The sequence below is a fragment of the Gigantopelta aegis genome, unplaced genomic scaffold (genome assembly GCF_016097555.1).
Source record: "Gigantopelta aegis isolate Gae_Host unplaced genomic scaffold, Gae_host_genome ctg5427_pilon_pilon, whole genome shotgun sequence".
Taxonomy (NCBI): Eukaryota; Metazoa; Mollusca; class Gastropoda; order Neomphalida; family Peltospiridae; genus Gigantopelta; species Gigantopelta aegis.
Window position 1 is genome coordinate 13,077 of NW_024534407.1, and position 22,289 is coordinate 35,365.

A 22,289-nucleotide genomic window follows, 5' to 3' on the forward strand; every position below is an offset into this window, starting at 1 on the left:
AAATTGGTGTCTGGTTCATTACAAGGAGCTAGAGTTAATCAAAATGAAATAATTATTGATAACAATCTCAACAAACTAACTCAGACAAGTAACATGTCCAGCTGAGTATCGAGAACAATAACTAGTTTGAATTTCACAATCTAACAAAGATGTTTCGCTTCCATGACAAATGAATCTAGCTGAGTGTACAGAGAGGCTTGTATTGTAGACAGTCTTACGTATCACATCTTTCAAGAAAAGTTAATAATAAGAAATAACAACACATATATATATATTACCTTGTGATAAAAAGCCTGCATGACGACAAGTAACATTAGCTACTCTGGTATTCCATCCACTAGTACACACTCTACCCCATAGGTTATTGATACAGATCTCTACTATGCCTTCTCTACTGTCCTTGCCTCCAACCAAACGAATATCACCATGACGACAATTAGATGTAACATTCTCTGCATATAATATAATAACAGTTACTAATACTTTTACTAACTTGAATGACAAATAAGACCAGCAAAATTAGTTGATCTACAATTAACTCGTATGCTCCTGTTATTAGCAATACATTCAACTAGACTGCTCTCATTACCATGACAACCAAGATTAGTTAGTACTGGTGTATTAGAAAAGAAAGAAAGATAGTGTCTACCAGTAGGTATAGCACCTAAATAATTAAATATTAATAATAACTCTGTCAGATCTTATATAATGTTACCATATGGAGAGTATCCAAGTCCTCTACAACCAACCATTGCATCAAAATAACTCCAGGAATTATCACATATGACATTTCTCATTCCTTTAATACAAAACTCAACAATACCACCTACTAGAGTAGGATTAGTAGAAATGGATGGATTATTAAGAGGTAGTCCATTGGAACCTATCAAATTGGTGTCTGGTTCATTACAAGGAGCTAGAGTTAATCAAAATGAAATAATTATTGATAACAATCTCAACAAACTAACTCAGACAAGTAACATGTCCAGCTGAGTATCGAGAACAATAACTAGTTTGAATTTCACAATCTAACAAAGATCTTTCGCTTCCATGACAAATGAATCTAGCTGAGTGTACAGAGAGGCTTGTATTGTAGACAGTCTTACGTATCACATCTTTCAAGAAAAGTTAATAATAAGAAATAACAACATATATATTACCTTGTGATGGAAAAGCCAGCATGACGACAAGTAACATTAGCTACTCTGGTATTCCATCCACTAGTACACACTCTACCCCATAGGTTATTGATACAGATCTCTACTATGCCTTCTCTACTGTCCTTGCCTCCAACCAAACGAATATCACCATGACGACAATTAGATGTAACATTCTCTGCATATAATATAATAACAGTTACTAATACTTTTACTAACTTGAATGACAAATAAGACCAGCAACATTAGTTGATCTACAATTAACTCGTATGCTCCTGTTATTAGCAATACATTCAACTAGACTGCTCTCATTACCATGACAACCAAGATTAGTTAGTACTGGTGTATTAGAAAAGAAAGAAAGATAGTGTCTACCAGTAGGTATAGCACCTAAATATTAAATATTAATAATAACTCTGTCAGATCTTATATAATGTTACCATATGGAGAGTATCCAAGTCCTCTACAACCAACCATTGCATCAAAATAACTCCAGGAATTATCACATATGACATTTCTCATTCCTTTAATACAAAACTCAACAATACCACCTACTAGAGTAGGATTAGTAGAAATAGATGGATTATTAAGAGGTAGTCCATTGGAACCTATCAAATTGGTGTCTGGTTCATTACAAGGAGCTAGAGTTAATCAAAATGAAATAATTATTGATAACAATATTTAAAAACTAACTCTGCAAGTAACATATCCAGTCCAATATCGAGAACAATAACTATTTGAATTTCACAATCAAGTAGTGATGATTCGCTTCCATGACAATCAAATCTGGCTGAGTGTACAGAGAGACTTGTATTATAGACTGTCTTACGTATAACATCTTTAAGAAAAAAGTTATGACAAAATGACTATACACATATATAGCATGTTACCTTGTGATAAAAAGCCTGCATGACGACAAGTAACATTAGCTGCTCTGGTATCCCATCCACTAGTACACACTCTACCCCATAGGTTATTGATACAGATCTCTACTATGCCTTCTCTACTGTCCTTGCCTCCAACCAAACGAATATCACCATGACGACAATTAGATGTAACATTCTCTGCATATAATATAATAACAGTTACTAATACTTTTACTAACTTGAATGACAAATAAGACCAGCAACATTAGTTGATCTACAATTAACTCGTATGCTCCTGTTATTAGCAATACATTCAACTAGACTGCTCTCATTACCATGACAACCAAGATTAGTTAGTACTGGTGTATTAGAAAAGAAAGAAAGATAGTGTCTACCAGTAGGTATAGCACCTAAATAATTAAATATTAATAATAACTCTGTCAGATCTTATATAATGTTACCATATGGAGAGTATCCAAGTCCTCTACAAAACCAACCATAGCTTCCACAGCATTGTCCATCACCACCTACAATAGTAATGTTGGATTAACTTCCCATATATACAGACTAAAAGTATGAAAGCTTTCAGAAACTTCATTGCATCATAATTGTACAAAGTGTATGAATTTATATACCTGATAACCCAAGTTGTCTGCAAACAACCCTTGCATCATTGTCATCCCAAAATGAACCACAAATAGTACCCCAAACACCATTGATACAAACTTCAACTCTCCCTTCTAGAGATGAACTACCATTGACAAGTCGAACATCACCATGTGTACAGTTTCTCAGTGCTAAGTAATCATCAATCATTAGTTTAACCAAGCAATGCATTCTATTACTTTTAAAGCAAATCAAATTGATATCATTTTTATGATCAATGCAAGGTCGAGTAGTAGTTGTGTTAAATGTACAATTTAACCAGTGCTGAGCATTTCTTGGACAATAAACAGAGTTAATAATAGGTGTAGTTACATTTGTTGCACTATAGCTAAGAATAGTAGCATCTATAATGAAAAGAAGACGTCTAAGTTCTGCTGTATGATATCACACATACTGGTATAGCCTAATTCATGGCAAGCCAACTCCTGTGAGACGACCAAAGTGAGTGGATGTGTTCAAATTGTAACAGAAACTTGTGAAAGTTTTGTTGATGCACACTTCAAAGAGACCAAGAGTATAAATTAGAAGAATATTATCTTGTGTAAAGTTTGCAGTGAAATTGTTTTTAAGTCTTATTTGGCCATCTTTCGCATATCTCAGTAGGTGGTGGAGTGGTAGGTACTATTAAAAGAGATAAACACTTCTAAATTACTATCATTTACTTACAAGGAATACAAGATACAACAGCAAAAGAACCATGGTTTGTACAACTGTCATCAGTTAGGGTGAAGTTGCAACTTTTAAAAGTTTCGATCAGATCCCAGACAAGAGATGCTAGTGATACCACGAGTGACTTTAGGATTACTAAAGTCAAAAATATCAACCAAAAAGGAATATAAAGGTATGCCTGTTGTAATAAGAAAATTGAAGAGCTATCTGTTAATATATAACATACTTATTAAGCCGTAATATCGACAAAAACGTTGAGCTGTTTCATATGTCAGTGAGGCATTGCAAAGTGGAATTAGTTCATCGCCAATACAAACTTCAGGTTGTCCGATGATAGTAAAAGATTCATCATTCAATCTGAGATATGATAGACTTGCTATTTTAAGATCACCATGCTGACACTCTGGTGGATCTAAACAAAACTATTATAGTTTAAAGTTTTAATAGTACTCAATAGTTGTGCAAGAAATTACAGCATCACCACCTAATGCTGAACAACCTTTACGATCAGAGAAGATAAAATTGCAGGAAACATTGTCAAATGACTCTCTTGGACAAGAAATATTACCCAGACCAGCTGGTGTTAGTGGAAATACAAAGTTGTTGATATCATTACCAAATAAACCTGGAGCACCATAAGAGTAAGGAGCAATGGCTTTACGACATATCTGAGTAGCAGACATGAAATCAAGTTCATTCTTGCACACTGTAGCATAAGTAGAGTTGATACAAGCCTGTACAGGACCAATTGAAAATCCAGTTCCAACAGATATTCTTCCAACTCCTGGTCTGTACATTCTGAGATGGCTACCATTACATTTCCTATGACCTAAAATTAGAGGCAATTATAAGAGTTGAAAAAATTGATGTAGACATACTGTTATGACACCTGACAATAACATCTCCAGCATGTGATCTACAATATCCATCATTAGCTATATCATAACTACAGTCATTGATAGAGCAAGGAGGAGAATCACAGGAACAATTGATATTAGATATTATTAAATATGCTTGACTATATTCATAGCTACCAGGTGTAGTTGGATAAACTTGTCCACCTACAAACGAATGATAAGAACAAACAAACATGCTTCATTTTTATAGTCCTGACAAAATAAAGTCAGTTATGTCCTCTTTCAGCTATTATCTCTCTAATTCAGGCTATTTCCAGATACAGGTGATGCCTTTAAACTCACCAAGATATCCTAGTTCTTTACAAATAATATCAGCTGCAGTTGGATCAAATATGGTACCGGTCACACACTGAGGCCCATGTACCAAACACACACACTTCAACAACTCCTGTAATAGTTACATTACTCTCATATTCTACATACTCCACTGTTGCATTATCATAGAGTATACGTACACTTCCATCACGACATACTATAATAATCAAAAGGAATGATTCCTAATAAATCAGAGCCATTCACCTTTACCTTGAACGCACTGAACAATGAGAGGTTTACCAGAACATGTCTCGTTAGCAATAAAATTGCATTCTTTCAAATTACCAGATGGCTCTGATGAGCAATTAATACTGCTAACATACAATCCACTATCACTGGACCCATAGTCTTGATAACTTGAAATGAGATTGCCATCTGTATAAAGATAAAAACAAATATTAATATTTAATCAAAATTTTTCTTACAGGTGAAACCTCTGGAACGACAAAAGGATGCTACTACATTATTCCAATTAAAATCAACTTGAACATCATTACAAATGTCCACATATTTCCCATTGTAACAAACTTCAAGACGACCAGTCTCTCCACTAAATCCAGAACTAAAATTGAAGTAGGAACCAGTACTGTTACCAATGGTCAGGTTTCCTTCAGAACATTGTGGTATACCTAATAATAAGAATTTACGTTTAACAATTGTTTTACACTAGAAATTCTCCTTACTGATGTAGCAGGTCAGTACGGCATCACCTCCATAGTCTCTGCAACCATAATAGTCTTCAATACCAAATTGACAATCACTGAATGTATAAGGGTCTGTTGGACAACTGATATGGGAGAAAACTTGTCCAAAATAGAAAGGTGGTTGGTAGTCAGAATAACTTCCCAATATTAGTCCAGGAACTGGTGCAAAACATTTATATGAACATTAGACATTTTATGTTATAGGTCGCATACCAGCAGTAGCTCCAATTAAAGAACAAGAAAGCTTAGCTTCCTCTCTCTCAGAGTATTGTTACAAACAGGTAAATAGTTGCCTTCATAACATACTGATAGTTGACCAGTGATATAGTAATTTTCCTGAGATATAAAAATTGATTGATTGTTTAAAACAATCAAGTCATCAACTGAACAAGCTGGAGTTGGAGTTGGGGAAGGACTGGGTGTGGGAGTGACATAATAGTCTATACAAGAACTTTAAAAATAATCATAGTTTATTTTACAATACCTACAGTTAATACAAGATATGACAGCATGAGAACCATCACTAATACATTTATCATTGGATAAGCCAAAGGTACAATTATAGAGGGTCTGATTAAATCTGGGACAAATGATTGTAGCTATACCACGACTTTCTTGTGGTTTATCAAAATCAATGTCATTCAGATATGAGTACAGTAATACACCTATAATAGATAGCAGACAACAATTATAAATTAACATTATGAATAATTCATTATTTTACCATCATCGTAGTTGAATTGCCTACACATGCGTTGAGCTATGTCAACTGTTAGTGACTCCTTGCAAACTGGTATGTATGTATCATTAGTAGTATATTTGAGGAATACCAACAATAATCTATTACTATTATTTAAAAAAAATGATAGCACCATCAAATATCTGGACATTTCCATAAGTACACCGTCGTGGAGTTGGTGCTATAGAAAAGATTAAATCACATATTAACTTGTCATCATAGACACTACTCACGTGTAATGCAGGATATTACAGCATCTCCTCCAAAGTCAGAGCAACCATTGTTAGAAGAGAATGTGAAGCTACAAGCAGAACTGTTAAAGAACTCATTTGGACATTGTATATCACTTAGAGCATTGGGTGTTAGTGGATATACTAAGTTGTTTTTGTCAATGCCAAATAAACCAGGAGACCCAAGAGATGTTGGATTAATTATACTGTGACATAGCTGAGTAGCTGAATATGCATTTAATCCTTTGTTACAAACTGTGGCATAGGTAGAATTGATGCAAAGTTGAACAGGACCAATTGCATAAGGAATTCCATTAGATAACAGTCCTCGTCCTGGTTTGTTTAATCTGTGGCTGTTACCATAACAACTTCTATCAGCTGCATGATGAAAAAATTTAAAAAAAAGAGATTTCTTATTAAAAGCCCAAGAACATACTGTTGTAACAGGAGACAAGGGCATCTCTATTATGATTTGTGCAGTCAGAATCATTAGAGATATCAAGTCATAACTGCAATCATTGATGGAGCAACGATAGAAATTACAGGAACATCTGATGTTGGATATCACTAGAGAACTATCACTAGAACCATAAATGCTAACATTAGCTGGAAGACTATATCCACCTATAAATAATAAATTTATTATTGACAAAGGTAATACTGTTAAAACTCACCAAGATATCCTAGTTCCTTACAAACAATATCAGCTGCAGTTGGATCAATATGGTACCGGTCACACACTGAGGCCCATGTACCAAGCACACACACTTCAACAACTCCTGTAATAGTTACATTACCCTCAGATTTTAAATACTCCACAGTTGCATTATCATGGAGTATACGTACACTTCCATCACGACATACTAATTGAAGACAATCATTTTTACTTATAAGAAATTAAGTTAAACAGACCTCGTATGCATAAAATACTAAGAGGATTCTTAGTACAAGTACCTTCAGTAATATTACATCCATGTAAGTTATTATATGGTTGAGATGGACATTCAATATCAGTAATATAAAGTCCACTGTCGCTAGTTGAGTAGTCGGGATCATATTCAGTAATATAACCAACTGTATAATAATAAAGTCAGCATGATCTTTTATTCCAACTTACAAGAGTAGCCTCTGTTTCGACATAGTGTAGATATGGCATTATCTGCATCAAAATTAAACAGAAGTCTCACTACAAATGTCTACAAATTCTCCCTCATAGCAAACTTCAAGACGACCTCTTTCTCCAGCTAAACCATTTGGAAAACTAAAAGTAGTGTGATTACCAATATTCAAACTTCCTTCATAACATTTTGGTGGGGGAGCTAGAAATAATAGTAGAGCATTAGGAATCTATAAAAATGTTATCCTCTTACGAATATGGCATGTTATAGCAGCGTGACCTCCATAGGGACCACAACCATCCTCCTCTTCTAAATAGTACCAACAATCAGAGAAATTATAAGCAAGAGGACAGGTCAAAATTGCAATAGCTCTCCCAGAATAGACAAATGGTTGGTAGTCAGAGAAGTTGCCCAATATTAGTCCAGGCAAGAGTACTAAATACAAAAGACATATATTTTCTATTTATAAAGTGATTGTTCTTACCACTTTAGGATTTTTAGTATAGACAGCACACACCTGTGGAAATAGAGAATATTCAAATGGTCTGTTACAATTGGTATATATTGTCCATCAAAAACAAATAGACACTTGGCCAGTAATATAGACACTTGTATTAAAGAAATAAGCAGTGCTGTAACGTTGTAATACCACCTGACCAGTATTGAAACATTGTGAAGGAGTTGGTGTAGGAGATGGTGTGGGAGGTGTGGTGATGGGAGGAGATGGTGTAGAAGATGGTGTGGGAGATGGTGAGGGAGATGGTGTGAGAGTGGTGGTATCTGTGAAGATCATACTGATAGTAATAACATTAAAAATTAATTTGCAAATCATAAAAAATTTGCACTACTACTTGATCATGCGTTAAAGTCAAATTTTATGATAAGATGTCCAATATCGATGTTGTACAGACACATAACATGTACAGATAACTTCAGCATCTTCTGAATGAACACTGTCATAATGACCAATTTTATTATGTGAACAGTCTTAAAATTATTACAAATAACAACAATTCAGTTGCTTTTATTATGAGATATCATAGATTAATAGACCTAGATTGTCTTGTGACTGAAAACTATAGACCTTAACTCCTTGAAACATTTATGTACAATTCCATAACAAGTTCATAAATTACTCAATAGTAAAACTGTTTATAAATTAAATACATATATTATGTTAATGTACCTGAACAGACCACTCCAGCATCTTCATAATGACCACAGTTATGTTGACCAAAACCATTATGAGAACAGTTTAAGAGACTGGTCTCTGTACCAATACAGTTAACATCATCCAAGTAAATAGGCTGAGAAACTATTGCCTGATTTAACATTGTTACCAATACTAATTCCAGCTACAAGACAAGACAAGAGATTACAATGATTATTATATTACCAATGTGCTTACAAGTATAGCCCAGTTGACTACATACTACTCGAGCATCTTTGTCATCCCAGTTATCATCACAAACTGTACCCCAAACATCAAATGCACAGACTTCCACACGTCCATGAGATTGGTTTCTTCCATCCACAAGACGTACATCACCATAGTTACAAGAAGGTTCAACATCTGAAACAAGTGAATTTATTAAGTAATCGTTAAACGTGTTAAGTACAATATAGAAAATAGTATAAAATCATTATTCCACATATTATTCACAGACAAGTAACTTGAGGATGAAAACTACATTATTAATCATTACTAAAATACACTATAATAAAAGTATTATTAAACTGGACTAAAGTCATAAAATACGTAGATTGATTTGATCCATACACATACCTGAACAGACCACTCCAACATCATTAAAATGACCACAGTTATGTTGACCAATACCATTATGTGAACAGTTTAAGAGACTGGTCTCTGTACCATTACAGTTAACATCATCCAAGTGAATAGGCTGATAAAAACTGCCAGATTTAACACTACTACCAATATTCCATCCATCTAAAAGAATGTTATAATTTTCATTGAAATACAAAATCATTAAATACTTACAAAGATAGCCTAATTGACGACAAACCACTTGAGCATCTCTGTTATCCCAGCTGTCATCACAAACTGTACCCCAAAGATCTAATACACAGACTTCTACGCGTCCATAAAACTGGTTTATTCCATCAACAAGACGTACATCACCATAGTTACAAGTACTTACATCTGTTAAAAATAATTATAAATAATATCAATACAGTTGCTTTTATTATGACATATCATAAGTTAATAGATCTAGATTGTCTTGTGACTGAAAACTATAGACCTTAACTTCCTCAAACATTAATATACAATTTCATAAATAGTTCATAAATTACTCAATAGTAAAACTGCTTATGAATAAAATACATATATTATGTTAATGTACCTGAACAGACCACTCCAGCATCTTCTGAATGACTACAGTCATGACGACCAATACCATTATGAGAACAGTGTAAGAGACTGGTCTCTGTACCAATACAGTTAACACTATCCAAGTAAATAGGCTGAGATTGATTGCCTGATTTAACATTGTTACCAACACTAATTCCAGCTACAAGACAAGACAAGATTACAATGATTATTATATTACCAATGTCCTTACAAATATGGCCCAGTTGACGACATACTACTCGAGCATCTCTGTCATCCCAGCTATCATCACAAACTGTACCCCAAATACCAAATACACAGATTTCCACACGTCCATGAGATTGGTTTCTTCCATCCACAAGACGTACATCACCATAGTTACAAGAAGGTTCAATATCTAAAATAAGTAAATTTACAATGCTTTGGAAAGTTTAAAGTACAGTATAGAAAGTAGTGTAAAATCATTATTCCCACATATTATTTAGATGACAAGTAGATAAATAACTTGAGGATGAAAAACTACATCATTAATCATTGCTAAAATATATTATAATAAAAGTATTATTAAACTGTACTGAAAGTCATAAAATACGTTGATTGATTTGATCCATACACATACCTGAACAGACCACTCCAGCATCTTCTGAATGACTACAGTCATGACGACCAATACCATTATGAGAACAGTGTAAGAGACTGGTCTCTGTACCAATACAGTTAACACTATCCAAGTAAATAGGCTGAGATTGATTGCCTGATTTAACATTGTTACCAACACTAATTCCAGCTACAAGACAAGACAAGATTACAATGATTATTATATTACAATGTCCTTACAAATATGGCCCAGTTGACGACATACTACTCGAGCATCTCTGTCATCCCAGCTATCATCACAAACTGTACCCCAAATACCAAATACACAGATTTCCACACGTCCTTGAGATTGGTTTCTTCCATCCACAAGACGTACATCACCATAGTTACAAGTTGGTGTAGGAGATGGTGTGGGAGATGGTGAGGGAGATGGTGTGGGAGATGGTGAGGGAGATGGTGAGGGAGATGGTGTGAGAGTGGTGGTATCTGTGAAGATCATACTGATAGTAATAACATTAAAAATTAATTTGCAAATCATAAAGAATTTGCACTACTACTTGATCATGCATTAAAGTCAAATTTTATGATAAGATGTCCAATATCGATGTTGTACAGACACATAACATGTACAGATAACTTCAGCATCTTCTGAATGAACACTGTCATAATGACCAATTTTATTATGTGAACAGTATTAAAAATATTACAAATAATAACAATACAGTTGCTTTTATTATGAGATATCATAGATTAATAGACCTAGATTGTCTAGTGACTGAAAACTATAGACCTTAACTCCTTGAAACATTTATGTACAATTCCATAACAAGTTCATAAATTACTCAATAGTAAAACTGTTTATAAATTAAATACATATATTACGTTAATGTACCTGAACAGACCACTCCAGCATCTTCATAATGATCACAGTTATGTTGACCAAAACCATTATGAGAACAGTTTAAGAGACTGGTCTCTGTACCAATACAGTTAACATCATCCAAGTAAATAGGCTGAGAACTATTGCCTGATTTAACATTGTTACCAATACTAATTCCAGCTACAAGACAAGACAAGAGATTACAATGATTATTATATTACCAATGTGCTTACAAGTATAGCCCAATTGACTACATACTACTCGAGCATCTTTGTCATCCCAGTTATCATCACAAACTGTACCCCAAATATCAAATGCACAGACTTCCACACGTCCATGAGATTGGTTTCTTCCATCCACAAGACGTACATCACCATAGTTACAAGAAGGTTCAACATCTGAAACAATTGAATTTATTAAGTAATCCTCATGGAAACGTTTAAGTACAATATAGAAAATAGTATAAAATCATTATTCCACATATTATTACAGATATGTAACTTGAGGATGAAAACTACATTATTAATCATAACTAAAATACACTATAATAAAAGTATTATTAAACTGGACTAAAGTCATAAAATACGTAGATTGATTTGATCATACACATACCTGAACAGACCACTCCAACATCATCTAAATGACCACAGTTATGTTGACCAATACCATTATGTGAACAGTTTAAGAGACTGGTCTCTGTACCAATACAGTTAACATCATCCAAGTAAATAGGCTGATAAAAACTGCCAGATTTAACACTACTACCAATATTCCATCCATCTAAAAGAATGTTATAATTTTCATTGAAAATACAAAGGCATTAAATACTTACAAAGATAGCCTAATTGACGACAAACCACTTGAGCATCTCTGTTATCCCAGCTGTCATCACAAACTGTACCCCAAAGATCTAATACACAGACTTCTACGCGTCCATAAAACTGGTTTATTCCATCAACAAGACGTACATCACCATAGTTACAAGTACTTACATCTGTTAAAAATAATTATAAATAATATCAATACAGTTGCTTTTATTATGACATATCATATGTTAATAGATCTAGATTGTCTTGTGACTGAAAACTATAGACCTTAACTTCCTCAGATATTAATATACAATTTCATAACAAGTTCATAAATTACTCAATAGTAAAACTGTTTATAAATAAAATATACATATTATGTTAATGTACCTGAACAGATCACTCCAGCATCTTCAAATGATCACAGTTATGTTGACCAATACCATTATGAGAACAGTGTAAGAGACTGGTCTCTGTACCAATACAGTTAACATCATCCAAGTAAATAGGCTGAGATTGATTTCCTGATTTAACCCTGTTATCGATACTTCCAGCTATAAGACAAGACAAGATTACAATGATTATTATATTACCAATGTCCTTACAAATATGGCCCAGTTGACGACATACTACTCGAGCATCTCTGTCATCCCAACTATCATCACAAACTGTACCCCAAATACCAAATACACAGATTTCCACACGTCCTTGAGATTGGTTTCTTCCATCCACAAGACGTACATCACCATAGTTACAAGAAGGTTCAATATCTAAAATAAGTAAATTTACAATGCTTTGGAAAATTTAAAGTACAGTATAGAAAGTAGTGTAAAATCATTATTCCCACATATTATTTAGATGACAAGTAGATATATAACTTGAGGATGAAAAACTACATTATTAATCATTGCTAAAATATATTATAATAAAAGTATTATTAAACTGTACTGAAAGTCATAGAATATGTAGATTGATTTGATCCATACACATACCTGAACAGACCACTCCAACATCTTCTGAATGACGGCAGTTATGTTGACCAATACCATTATGTGAACAATTTAAGAGACTGGTCTCTGTACCATTACAGTTAACATCATCCAAGTGAATAGGTTGATAAAAACTGCCTGATTTAACACTATTACCAATATTCCATCCATCTAAAGAATGTTATAACTATATTGAAATACATTCACACCAAATACTTACAAGGATAGCCCAATTGACGACAAACCACTTGAGCATCTCTGTCATCCCAGCTGTCATCACAAACTGTACCCCAAATATCTAATGCACAGACTTCCACACGACCATGAAACTGGTTTAATCCATCAACAAGACGTACATCACCATAGTTACAAGTAATTTCATCTGTTAAAAATAATTATAAATAATATCAATACAGTTGCTTTTGTTATGACATATCATAAATTAATAGATCTAGATTGTCTTGTGACTGAAAACTATAGACCTTAACTCCTTGAAACATTATGTACAATTTCATAATAGGTCTATCAATTACAAAACTGTTTATGAATAAAATACATATATTATGTTAATGTACCTGAACAGACCACTCCAGCATCTTCTGAATGACTACAGTCATGACGACCAATACCATTATGAGAACAGTTTAAGAGATTGGTCTCTGTACCAATACAGTTAACACTATCCAAGTAAATAGGTTGAGATTGATTGCCTGATTTAACATTGTTACCAACACTAATCCATCTACAAGACAAGACAAGATTACATGATTATGATATTACCAATGTCCTTACAAATATGGCCCAGTTGACGACATACTACTCGAGCATCTCTGTCATCCCAACTATCATCACAAACTGTACCCCAAATACCAAATACACAGATTTCCACACGTCCTTGAGATTGGTTTCTTCCATCCACAAGACGTACATCACCATAGTTACAAGTTGGTGTAGGAGATGGTGTGGGAGATGGTGAGGAGAGTGTGGTGTGGGGAGATGGTGAAGGAGATGGTGTGGGGAGATGGGAGGGAGATGGTGTGAGAGTGGTGGTATCTGTGAAGATCATACTGATAGTAATAACATTAAAAATTAATTTGCAAATCATAAAGAATTTGCACTACTACTTGATCATGCATTAAAGTCAAATTTTATGATAAGATGTCCAATATCGATGTTGTACAGACACATAACATGTACAGATAACTTCAGCATCTTCTGAATGAACACTGTCATAATGACCAATTTTATTATGTGAACAGTATTAAAATATTACAAATAATAACAATACAGTTGCTTTTATTATGAGATATCATAGATTAATAGACCTAGATTGTCTTGTGACTGAAAACTATAGACCTTAACTCCTTGAAACATTTATGTACAATTCCATAACAAGTTCATAAATTACTCAATAGTAAACTGTTTATAAATTAAATACATATATTACGTTAATGTACCTGAACAGACCACTCCAGCATCTTCATAATGATCACAGTTATGTTGACCAAAACCATTATGAGAACAGTATAAGAGACTGGTCTCTGTACCAATACAGTTAACATCATCCAAGTAAATAGGCTGAGAACTATTGCCTGATTTAACATTGTTACCAATACTAATTCCAGCTACAAGACAAGACAAGAGATTACAATGATTATTATATTACCAATGTGCTTACAAGTATAGCCCAGTTGACGACATACTACTCGAGCATCTTTGTCATCCCAGTTATCATCACAAACTGTACCCCAAACATCAAATGCACAGACTTCCACACGTCCATGAGATTGGTTTCTTCCATCCACAAGACGTACATCACCATAGTTACAAGAAGGTTCAATATCTGAAACAAGTGAATTTATTAAGTAATCCTCATGGAAACGTTTAAGTACAATATAGAAAATAGTATAAAATCATTATTCCACATATTATTACAGACAAGTAACTTGAGGATGAAAACTACATTATTAATCATTGCTAAAATACACTATAATAAAAGTATTATTAAACTGGACTGAAAGTCATAAAATATGTAGATTAATTTGATTCATTCACATACCTGAACAGACCACTCCAACATCTTCTAAATGACCACAGTTATGTTGACCAATACCATTATGTGAACAATTTAGGAGACTGGTCTCTGTACCAATACAGTTAACATCATCCAAGTGAATAAGCTGAGATTGACTGCCAGATTTAACACTACTACCAATACTCCATCCATCTAAAAGAATGTTATAATTGTCATTGAAATACAAAGGCATTAAATACTTACAAAGATAGCCTAATTGACGACAAACCACTTGAGCATCTCTGTTATCCCAGCTGTCATCACAAACTGTACCCCAAAGATCTAACGCACAGACTTCCACACGACCATGAAACTGGTTTAATCCATCAACAAGACGTACATCACCATAGTTACAAGGAATTACATCTGTTAAAAATAATTAGAAATAATAACAATACAGTTGCTTTTATTATGATATGTCATAAATTAACAGATCTAAATTATTGTCTTATCACTGAAAACTATAGACTTTCACTCTTTTAAAATTGGTTTATAAATTACTCAATCGTAAAAATGCTTACGAGTGGAATATATATATATATATTGTTAATGTACCTGAACAAACAACTCCAGCATCTTCTGAATGAAACAGTTATGTTGACCAATACCATTATGTGAACAGTTTAAGAGACTGGTCTCTGTACCAATACAGTTAACATCATCCAAGTAAATAGGTTGAGATTGAAAGCCTGATTTAACATCATTATCACTCCATCCATCTATAAGAATGTTATAATTACATTGAAATACACTGGTACCAATATACTTACAGTGATAACCCAGTTGACGACATACTACTTGAGCATCTCTGTCATCCCAGCTGTCATCACAAACTGTACCCCAAATATCTAATACACAGACTTCCACACGTCCATGAGATTGGTTTCTCCCATCAACAAGACGAACATCACCATGGTTACAAGGAGGTTCAATATCTGAAACAAGTGATTTCATTAACTAATCCTCATAGAAACATTCAAGTACAATATAGAAAGTAGTATAAAATCATTATTCCACATATTATTTACAAGACAAGTAACTTGAGGATGAAAAACTACTTTTAATCATAACTAAAATTACATTATAATAAAAGTATTATTGAACTGGACTCCAAGTACAAAAAATATGTAGATTAATTTGATCAATGCATATACCTGAACAGAGCACTCCAGCATCATCTGAATGATTACAGTTATGTTGACCAATACCACTATGTGAACAGTGTAAGAGACTGGTCTCTGTACCAATACACTTAACATCATCCAAGTAAATAGGTTGAGATTGATTTCCTGATTTAACACTGTTATCACTCCATCCATCTAAAAGAGTGTTATAATTACATTGAAATACACTGGTACCAATATGCTTACAGTGATAACCCAGTTGACGACATACTACTCGAGCATCTCTGTCATCCCAGCTGTCATCACAAACTGTACCCCAAATATCTAATACACAGACTCCACGCGTCCATGAGATTGGTTTCTTCCATCAACAAGACGTAAATCACCATGGTTACAAGGAATTACATCTGTCAACAATTATTACTAATAATAACAATACAGTTACTTTTATTATAACATATCATAGATTAATAGACCTAGATTGTCTTGTGGCTGAAAAATATATACCTTAACTCCTTGAGACATTAGTATAAAATTCAAATGGGTTTATAAATTACTCAATGGTAAAATTGTTTATGAGTGAAATACACATGTTATGTTAATGTACCTAAACAGACCACTCCAGCATCTTCAAAATGACCACAGTTATGTTGACCAATACCATTATGAGAACAGTTTAAGAGACTGGTCTCTGTACCATTACAGTTAACATCATCCAAGTAAATAGGCTGAAATAGACTGCCTGATTTAATATTGTTACCAACACTCCGTCCAACTAAAAGAATGTTATAATTACATTGAAATATATTGATACCAAATACTTACAAGGATAGCCCAATTGACGACAAACCACTCGAGCATCTTTGTCATCCCAGCTGTCATCACAAACTGTACCCCAACATCTAATACACAGACTTCCACACGTCCATGAGATTGGTTTCTCCCATCAACAAGACGAACATCACCATGGTTACAAGGGACTATTAAAAAATAAATAATATAATGAAAACCCAACCAACATTTAATGTCAATTGATGTTGGTTGGTATATGGTAAAACTCTTACAGTCGTAGCATCGTACAGCAGCTGGAATACAGTCACCAATAGTAACAATAGAGCATTCCAAGAGTGATGATTCTGTTCCATTACATTTGAATTGACCATAATTTAGGGAAGTATATCTATATGTTGAGTTCAATGAAATTCCTAATAAACAGATGAAAACAGGATAATAATAATATTGAATTCAAGTAATTAAACAGATAATATTAATAGTTAGTCTTTTTACAATAGGAAAAGTTAATACGACATTAATTATCCATTATATAAGTCAACTTTATCATGTAACAACTTCTTTTGTAATCTCACAACATACCATTAGAAAAGCCGAGTTGTCTACAGAAAACAGTGGCTTCTATCTCACTAAAATTTTCACTACATATTGAGCCCCACACACCATTAATACAAATTTCAATGCCGAAATTGGTGATATGAATATCACCATGAGTGCAAAAACCAGGGAATGCTAAATACAAATTAGAGAACATGATCATTACACACAATATGATCATTAACTCACGAAAGCAATATATTCCTGCCTTTTCAATATCATTACATTGCTATCATCATTAATCTCGCATGAAAGTAAATTTGTTTCATTACCAATACACCTAGGATTACTAAGTAAAGATGGACTGGCTGGAATATTAATTACAAATGGAAAACCACCTGTGGAATTAAAAGTTTTCTTCTCTAAAAGATTGTGTCACTTTATTTTTTACCTACCATACAATCTAAAATGTCTACAAACAACAGCTGCATCTCTGGGATCCCAATTATTAGCACATACTGTTGTGTGTTGATTGTCAACACAAACCACTACAACACGAATGAAATCACTATCTCCTATTAACTTCACTTGGCCATTTTCACATACTAAAGAAAACAATTGTAAAATATAAATACATATCAAATAAAATGATATTTTAATAATACAATGTCTTTTTAGAAGATTACATTAGCTGATGTCTGCAAGAAGTCAATTTAAATTTGAAAAGACTCTCTCAAATGAGAGAACTTTGAATTCAAAAACAATCAAGTATATGAATAATTGCATTACATTGCCTTTTGAATAACAATTGATATAACTAACCTAGCTACATAAAATCTAATACTAAAAATAGAATGATACTATTTATAGACATTACATACAGCCATCATGGAGGTCAACTCACCACATCCTGCAATTTAAAAAGAAATATCAAATACAGTTCATTATCACTTTCATCCTGACCTTGTTCCTGTCCTGTAGAATTTATTCTCCCAACACATGAGGATGGAGAAGGTCCCTGCAGTGATTGACCTTCATGACAAGTAAGACACTTGTCTGAGACATTAACTGCTGAACATGTGGCACAAGAGTTATGACACACTGAAATCAAAAAGATAACAAAAATATTTAAAGTTAGGCTATAAGTCAATTCTCTTACATGGAGGAGGAATTTGGTTTGGAGTAATAATGGTATGTCTGTCATAGTGTAAAAGCAGTGTAGTGATGGGTGGACATTCTAAAAATAATCCTTGATACTCAATAAGTTTATTTTCCCTACACCAAACATCAGTACCTGTGTAATGTAATTAGACTTAAAGCTACATTTTATGGGGTTTTATATAGTTTACCATTGATAGTAACATAGTAAGCTAGTAATCCTGACTGAGGTTCTTTTACAATGGTCACTGTTAAACAAAAGGGCTCATAATCACATTGATTTGTAGTGTAACGGAAACAACGAGACCGAGTATCCCGAGTTTGAAGAAGAGAGGCTCCTGAAAGTTGTAACAATGAAATAACAGTACTTTGACTACTTTCCATATGGTCTTGTAGCAGTCACATTACTAGACAATAGAGTACCTGATATGTTAACAAATGATAGACAAGTATCAGTAGTGTCTGCAATAGATGGAACCAAACAGCCATCATAGAACCGAGAAGAAGGACAAATGCTCTGTAGAATTATTAACAAACTGCTTTAAGTTTTAGTCTATTTACTTTAGTCAGTAGATCTGGAGTACATTGACCGTAACCCTCAGTAACATCACAGAGGTATGGATAGGGTTTGTGGATTAGTACAAGACTGCAGGACAAAATCACATCCAAGACCTGCCACAAAATTGGTTTTAAATAGCACATTTTATGAATTATACCTCTTCCCCAGGTGAGATTGAATTGACGAGCAGATATTGTGAAGTGACAGTATAGTTTACTTTGTACCATCCAGAATCTTCAAATAAGGCCCATGTAAAATACTATAAAACTATAACTCTGTAGAGAATAAAACAGAACAGTGGGAAAGTACTTGATAGTCTCTGTAAGAATAAAACAGAACAGTGGAACTACAAAAAATAAATACAAGTAGTGAGTATTTACTCTATTAGGAGGTGTCAGCTCCCATTATTTCATGTGTCTAATGACATTATGAAAGGAGCTGTGACACCAATGGTGAACTGCACAAAAAAATGACACAAAAAGTGTTTCCAAGTCAGTAATTTTTTTACATCTATATATATTACTTAGCAGAATCAGATCCTCCACCATTTTCTAATGGAACATATTCCAAATTGGGACAATCAAAGTATTCTCTAGCAACTTCCAATAACTATAAAATGCATTAATACTAATAATGGTATTAATAAGATATACTTTACCTTTGGGTGAGGTCAGTCCTAGTATAGGCTCTCCATTGTATTCAAAAATGTCTGTTGCATTTATAAATTTTAATTCTCCATCATGAAAACTATGACAAATCTATTCCACACCATATTCAATGTAGTGTATAACATACCTATCAAAAGATTGTCAGAAAAGCCAAAGGCATGAGTAAGTTCATGTATCAACACATTAAACTGTTGCTCATATGTTTATGAGTGTTCTGAAATTCTGTTATAAAGAAAGTGAAATTATCAATGAAATTTATAATAGATGTATTACTGGTGGACAGATGAGGATAATACCAAAGGCAGGACGATGGAAATCATCCTGTGCGCATGCTAAAGCTCCAGCAATTGTACTGGTACTGCATAACTGGCATAATTCTGGAATTATAATTAGAGATTATATTTAGTATATTTGCATTATATATACCTTCAAAATACACAACTTGCAAAAAGTAATCTATATCAGCACCATAACCATTAGGCCCTTCCATTTGACAAGGTCCTGTCTCATTTCTACATGCTTCTCTAGTACCAAGGAAGTGAGTAGACATTCCTAATAACAGAGATCCTCCAATTCAGGACAAAGAAAGGAATCATTAGAAACAGTCCCGGAATAACATTTCCCTTTGTTGGGACCATCTTCAATTTCATCACAAGCTTGTGGCAATGTGAAATTGCCAGAACGAATTCGTCGTCCCAATAAAGCATAGACAAGAACATTTATTGCAGCATACAATGGTCCATTAGAGTCACCAATAATTGCAAACTCTGGAAAGCTTTTGTAACAGAGTCATCAACACAGTGTGTACTCGTATGGGAGCATATATCTGTATCTTCTCTTTTGAAGGCTTGTCTGCTTTCCTTGAATATATGGAGATTCTTTGCTTGAACCGGAGGAAAATGGAATGAACATGTACATTTAAGATATTATTTATTTAGTATCATATCTCTTACAGGTATACACAGACTAAGTCATTTATTTGAACCTTATAAAAAGTAGATGCATCTAACCTTATCATGAAGGCATGTACCTCCTTCCTGAATGTGCTTAGGATCAAAATCTATAATGTCCATCTGCAGGGACAGTGCATATAAGAATAGCCACCATTGGTATCACTGGTAACTGCATTAATGACTAGTCTTTTCTTGTTGCTTAACTGCAGTCTCATATGGAACACTTGTTTTTTCTAACCATTAAAATATATTTGACTCCACTAAAAATGGGCATGAATGCTTCGAGGTGGGTGGGAAAAATCTAGAAGACAGACTATAATTGGGCATGGGTAAGGAGGCTAAGACCTCCTCAAAGTTTATGACAGTAGACTACTGTGTAAATAATGCAGTCTTTTAACATGTTGATGTGTGATGTGCAGATGGTGATTAAGTGTTTGACCAAACAGAACCGAATTAAAATTTTAATTTCATACAAACTTTTAGCAAATTAATAAACAAAATAAAACAGAAAACAATTAAACATTATTATAATAAGAAGGATAATTATAAAAATGTATTAGATATGTTAAATGATACAATGGCTCACTCAGAAAACATATTTTATACTGACATTGTCCCACAATTATGGATGTCCTTAGAAAATTATGCAAAGCCAATACTTCTGATCCTTCATTTAGTGCCACTGTTAATGCTTGTTGAAATTGTTATAAGAATCATTGATGATGACCGTAGACAAAGTAAAAAATTGAAACTAAAAAAAGTTATAGATATATGTAACTGCAATGATTTTAAATGACAAAAGAGATAGTACATGCCTAACATGTTTTAATAGATGGTGAATACTATACTATTACAAATAAGCTGTCAGTAGTACAAGTATTACTAAATACAGCTGTCTCTTACCAGGTAAGTGAATCTGCCAATGAGTAGATGCTGAAATGACTTTAAATGAGGAGAGAGATCTTAAAACCACCGCCTGGAGGAAGCTGTTAACAACTTGAACAAGATAACAAAAGACATAAACAAAAGCTAATTTTAAATAATACTTTCTCATATTTTATAATTTGAGAAGACTTTTCATTAGATAGAAAGTACATGTTTTATACAATTGTATTTGTATCATAATACTATATAGCTTTCATACATATGAGAAAAGTGGAACACTAGGCAAGATAGCACTTATAATTATGTCTTAATAATATATGATAAACAGAACAAGATAATCCATTAAAGCTTATATCTTTATCTGACATCATTGTGATTATTGTTACCATTACAGGTAGGTATGACTTGACCTAGGTTGCTTTGTCCTAAACCTAACATTTCCTATGATCCACCTGTAACAAACTGAAGTAGCTTTGCCATTTCTCTCTTGAGTAAACTCACTTCTATGTGAGTGTGGTGCCAGAACCAAT

General features: G+C 33.6%; 1 protein-coding gene across 1 annotated transcript; it reads right to left on the reverse strand.

Moving 5' to 3' along the window:
• Positions 1-1,263: 1,263 nt before the first annotated feature.
• Positions 1,264-19,801, reverse strand: LOC121366365 (deleted in malignant brain tumors 1 protein-like). The gene is given in 28 exon segments (XM_041490843.1): positions 1,264-1,335; positions 2,118-2,221; positions 2,659-2,820; positions 3,927-4,187; positions 4,801-4,965; positions 6,938-7,126; positions 8,039-8,175; positions 8,815-8,954; positions 9,412-9,548; positions 9,958-10,134; positions 10,357-10,524; positions 10,575-10,712; positions 11,206-11,394; positions 11,448-11,612; positions 12,614-12,790; positions 13,013-13,143; positions 13,217-13,391; positions 13,790-14,062; positions 14,467-14,634; positions 14,688-14,852; positions 15,069-15,236; positions 15,288-15,424; positions 15,620-15,671; positions 15,674-15,802; positions 15,854-16,018; positions 17,033-17,147; positions 18,441-18,637; positions 19,777-19,801. Coding segments are annotated over 28 exon segments (4,281 nt in total).
• Between the last annotated feature and the right edge of the window lie 2,488 nt (positions 19,802-22,289).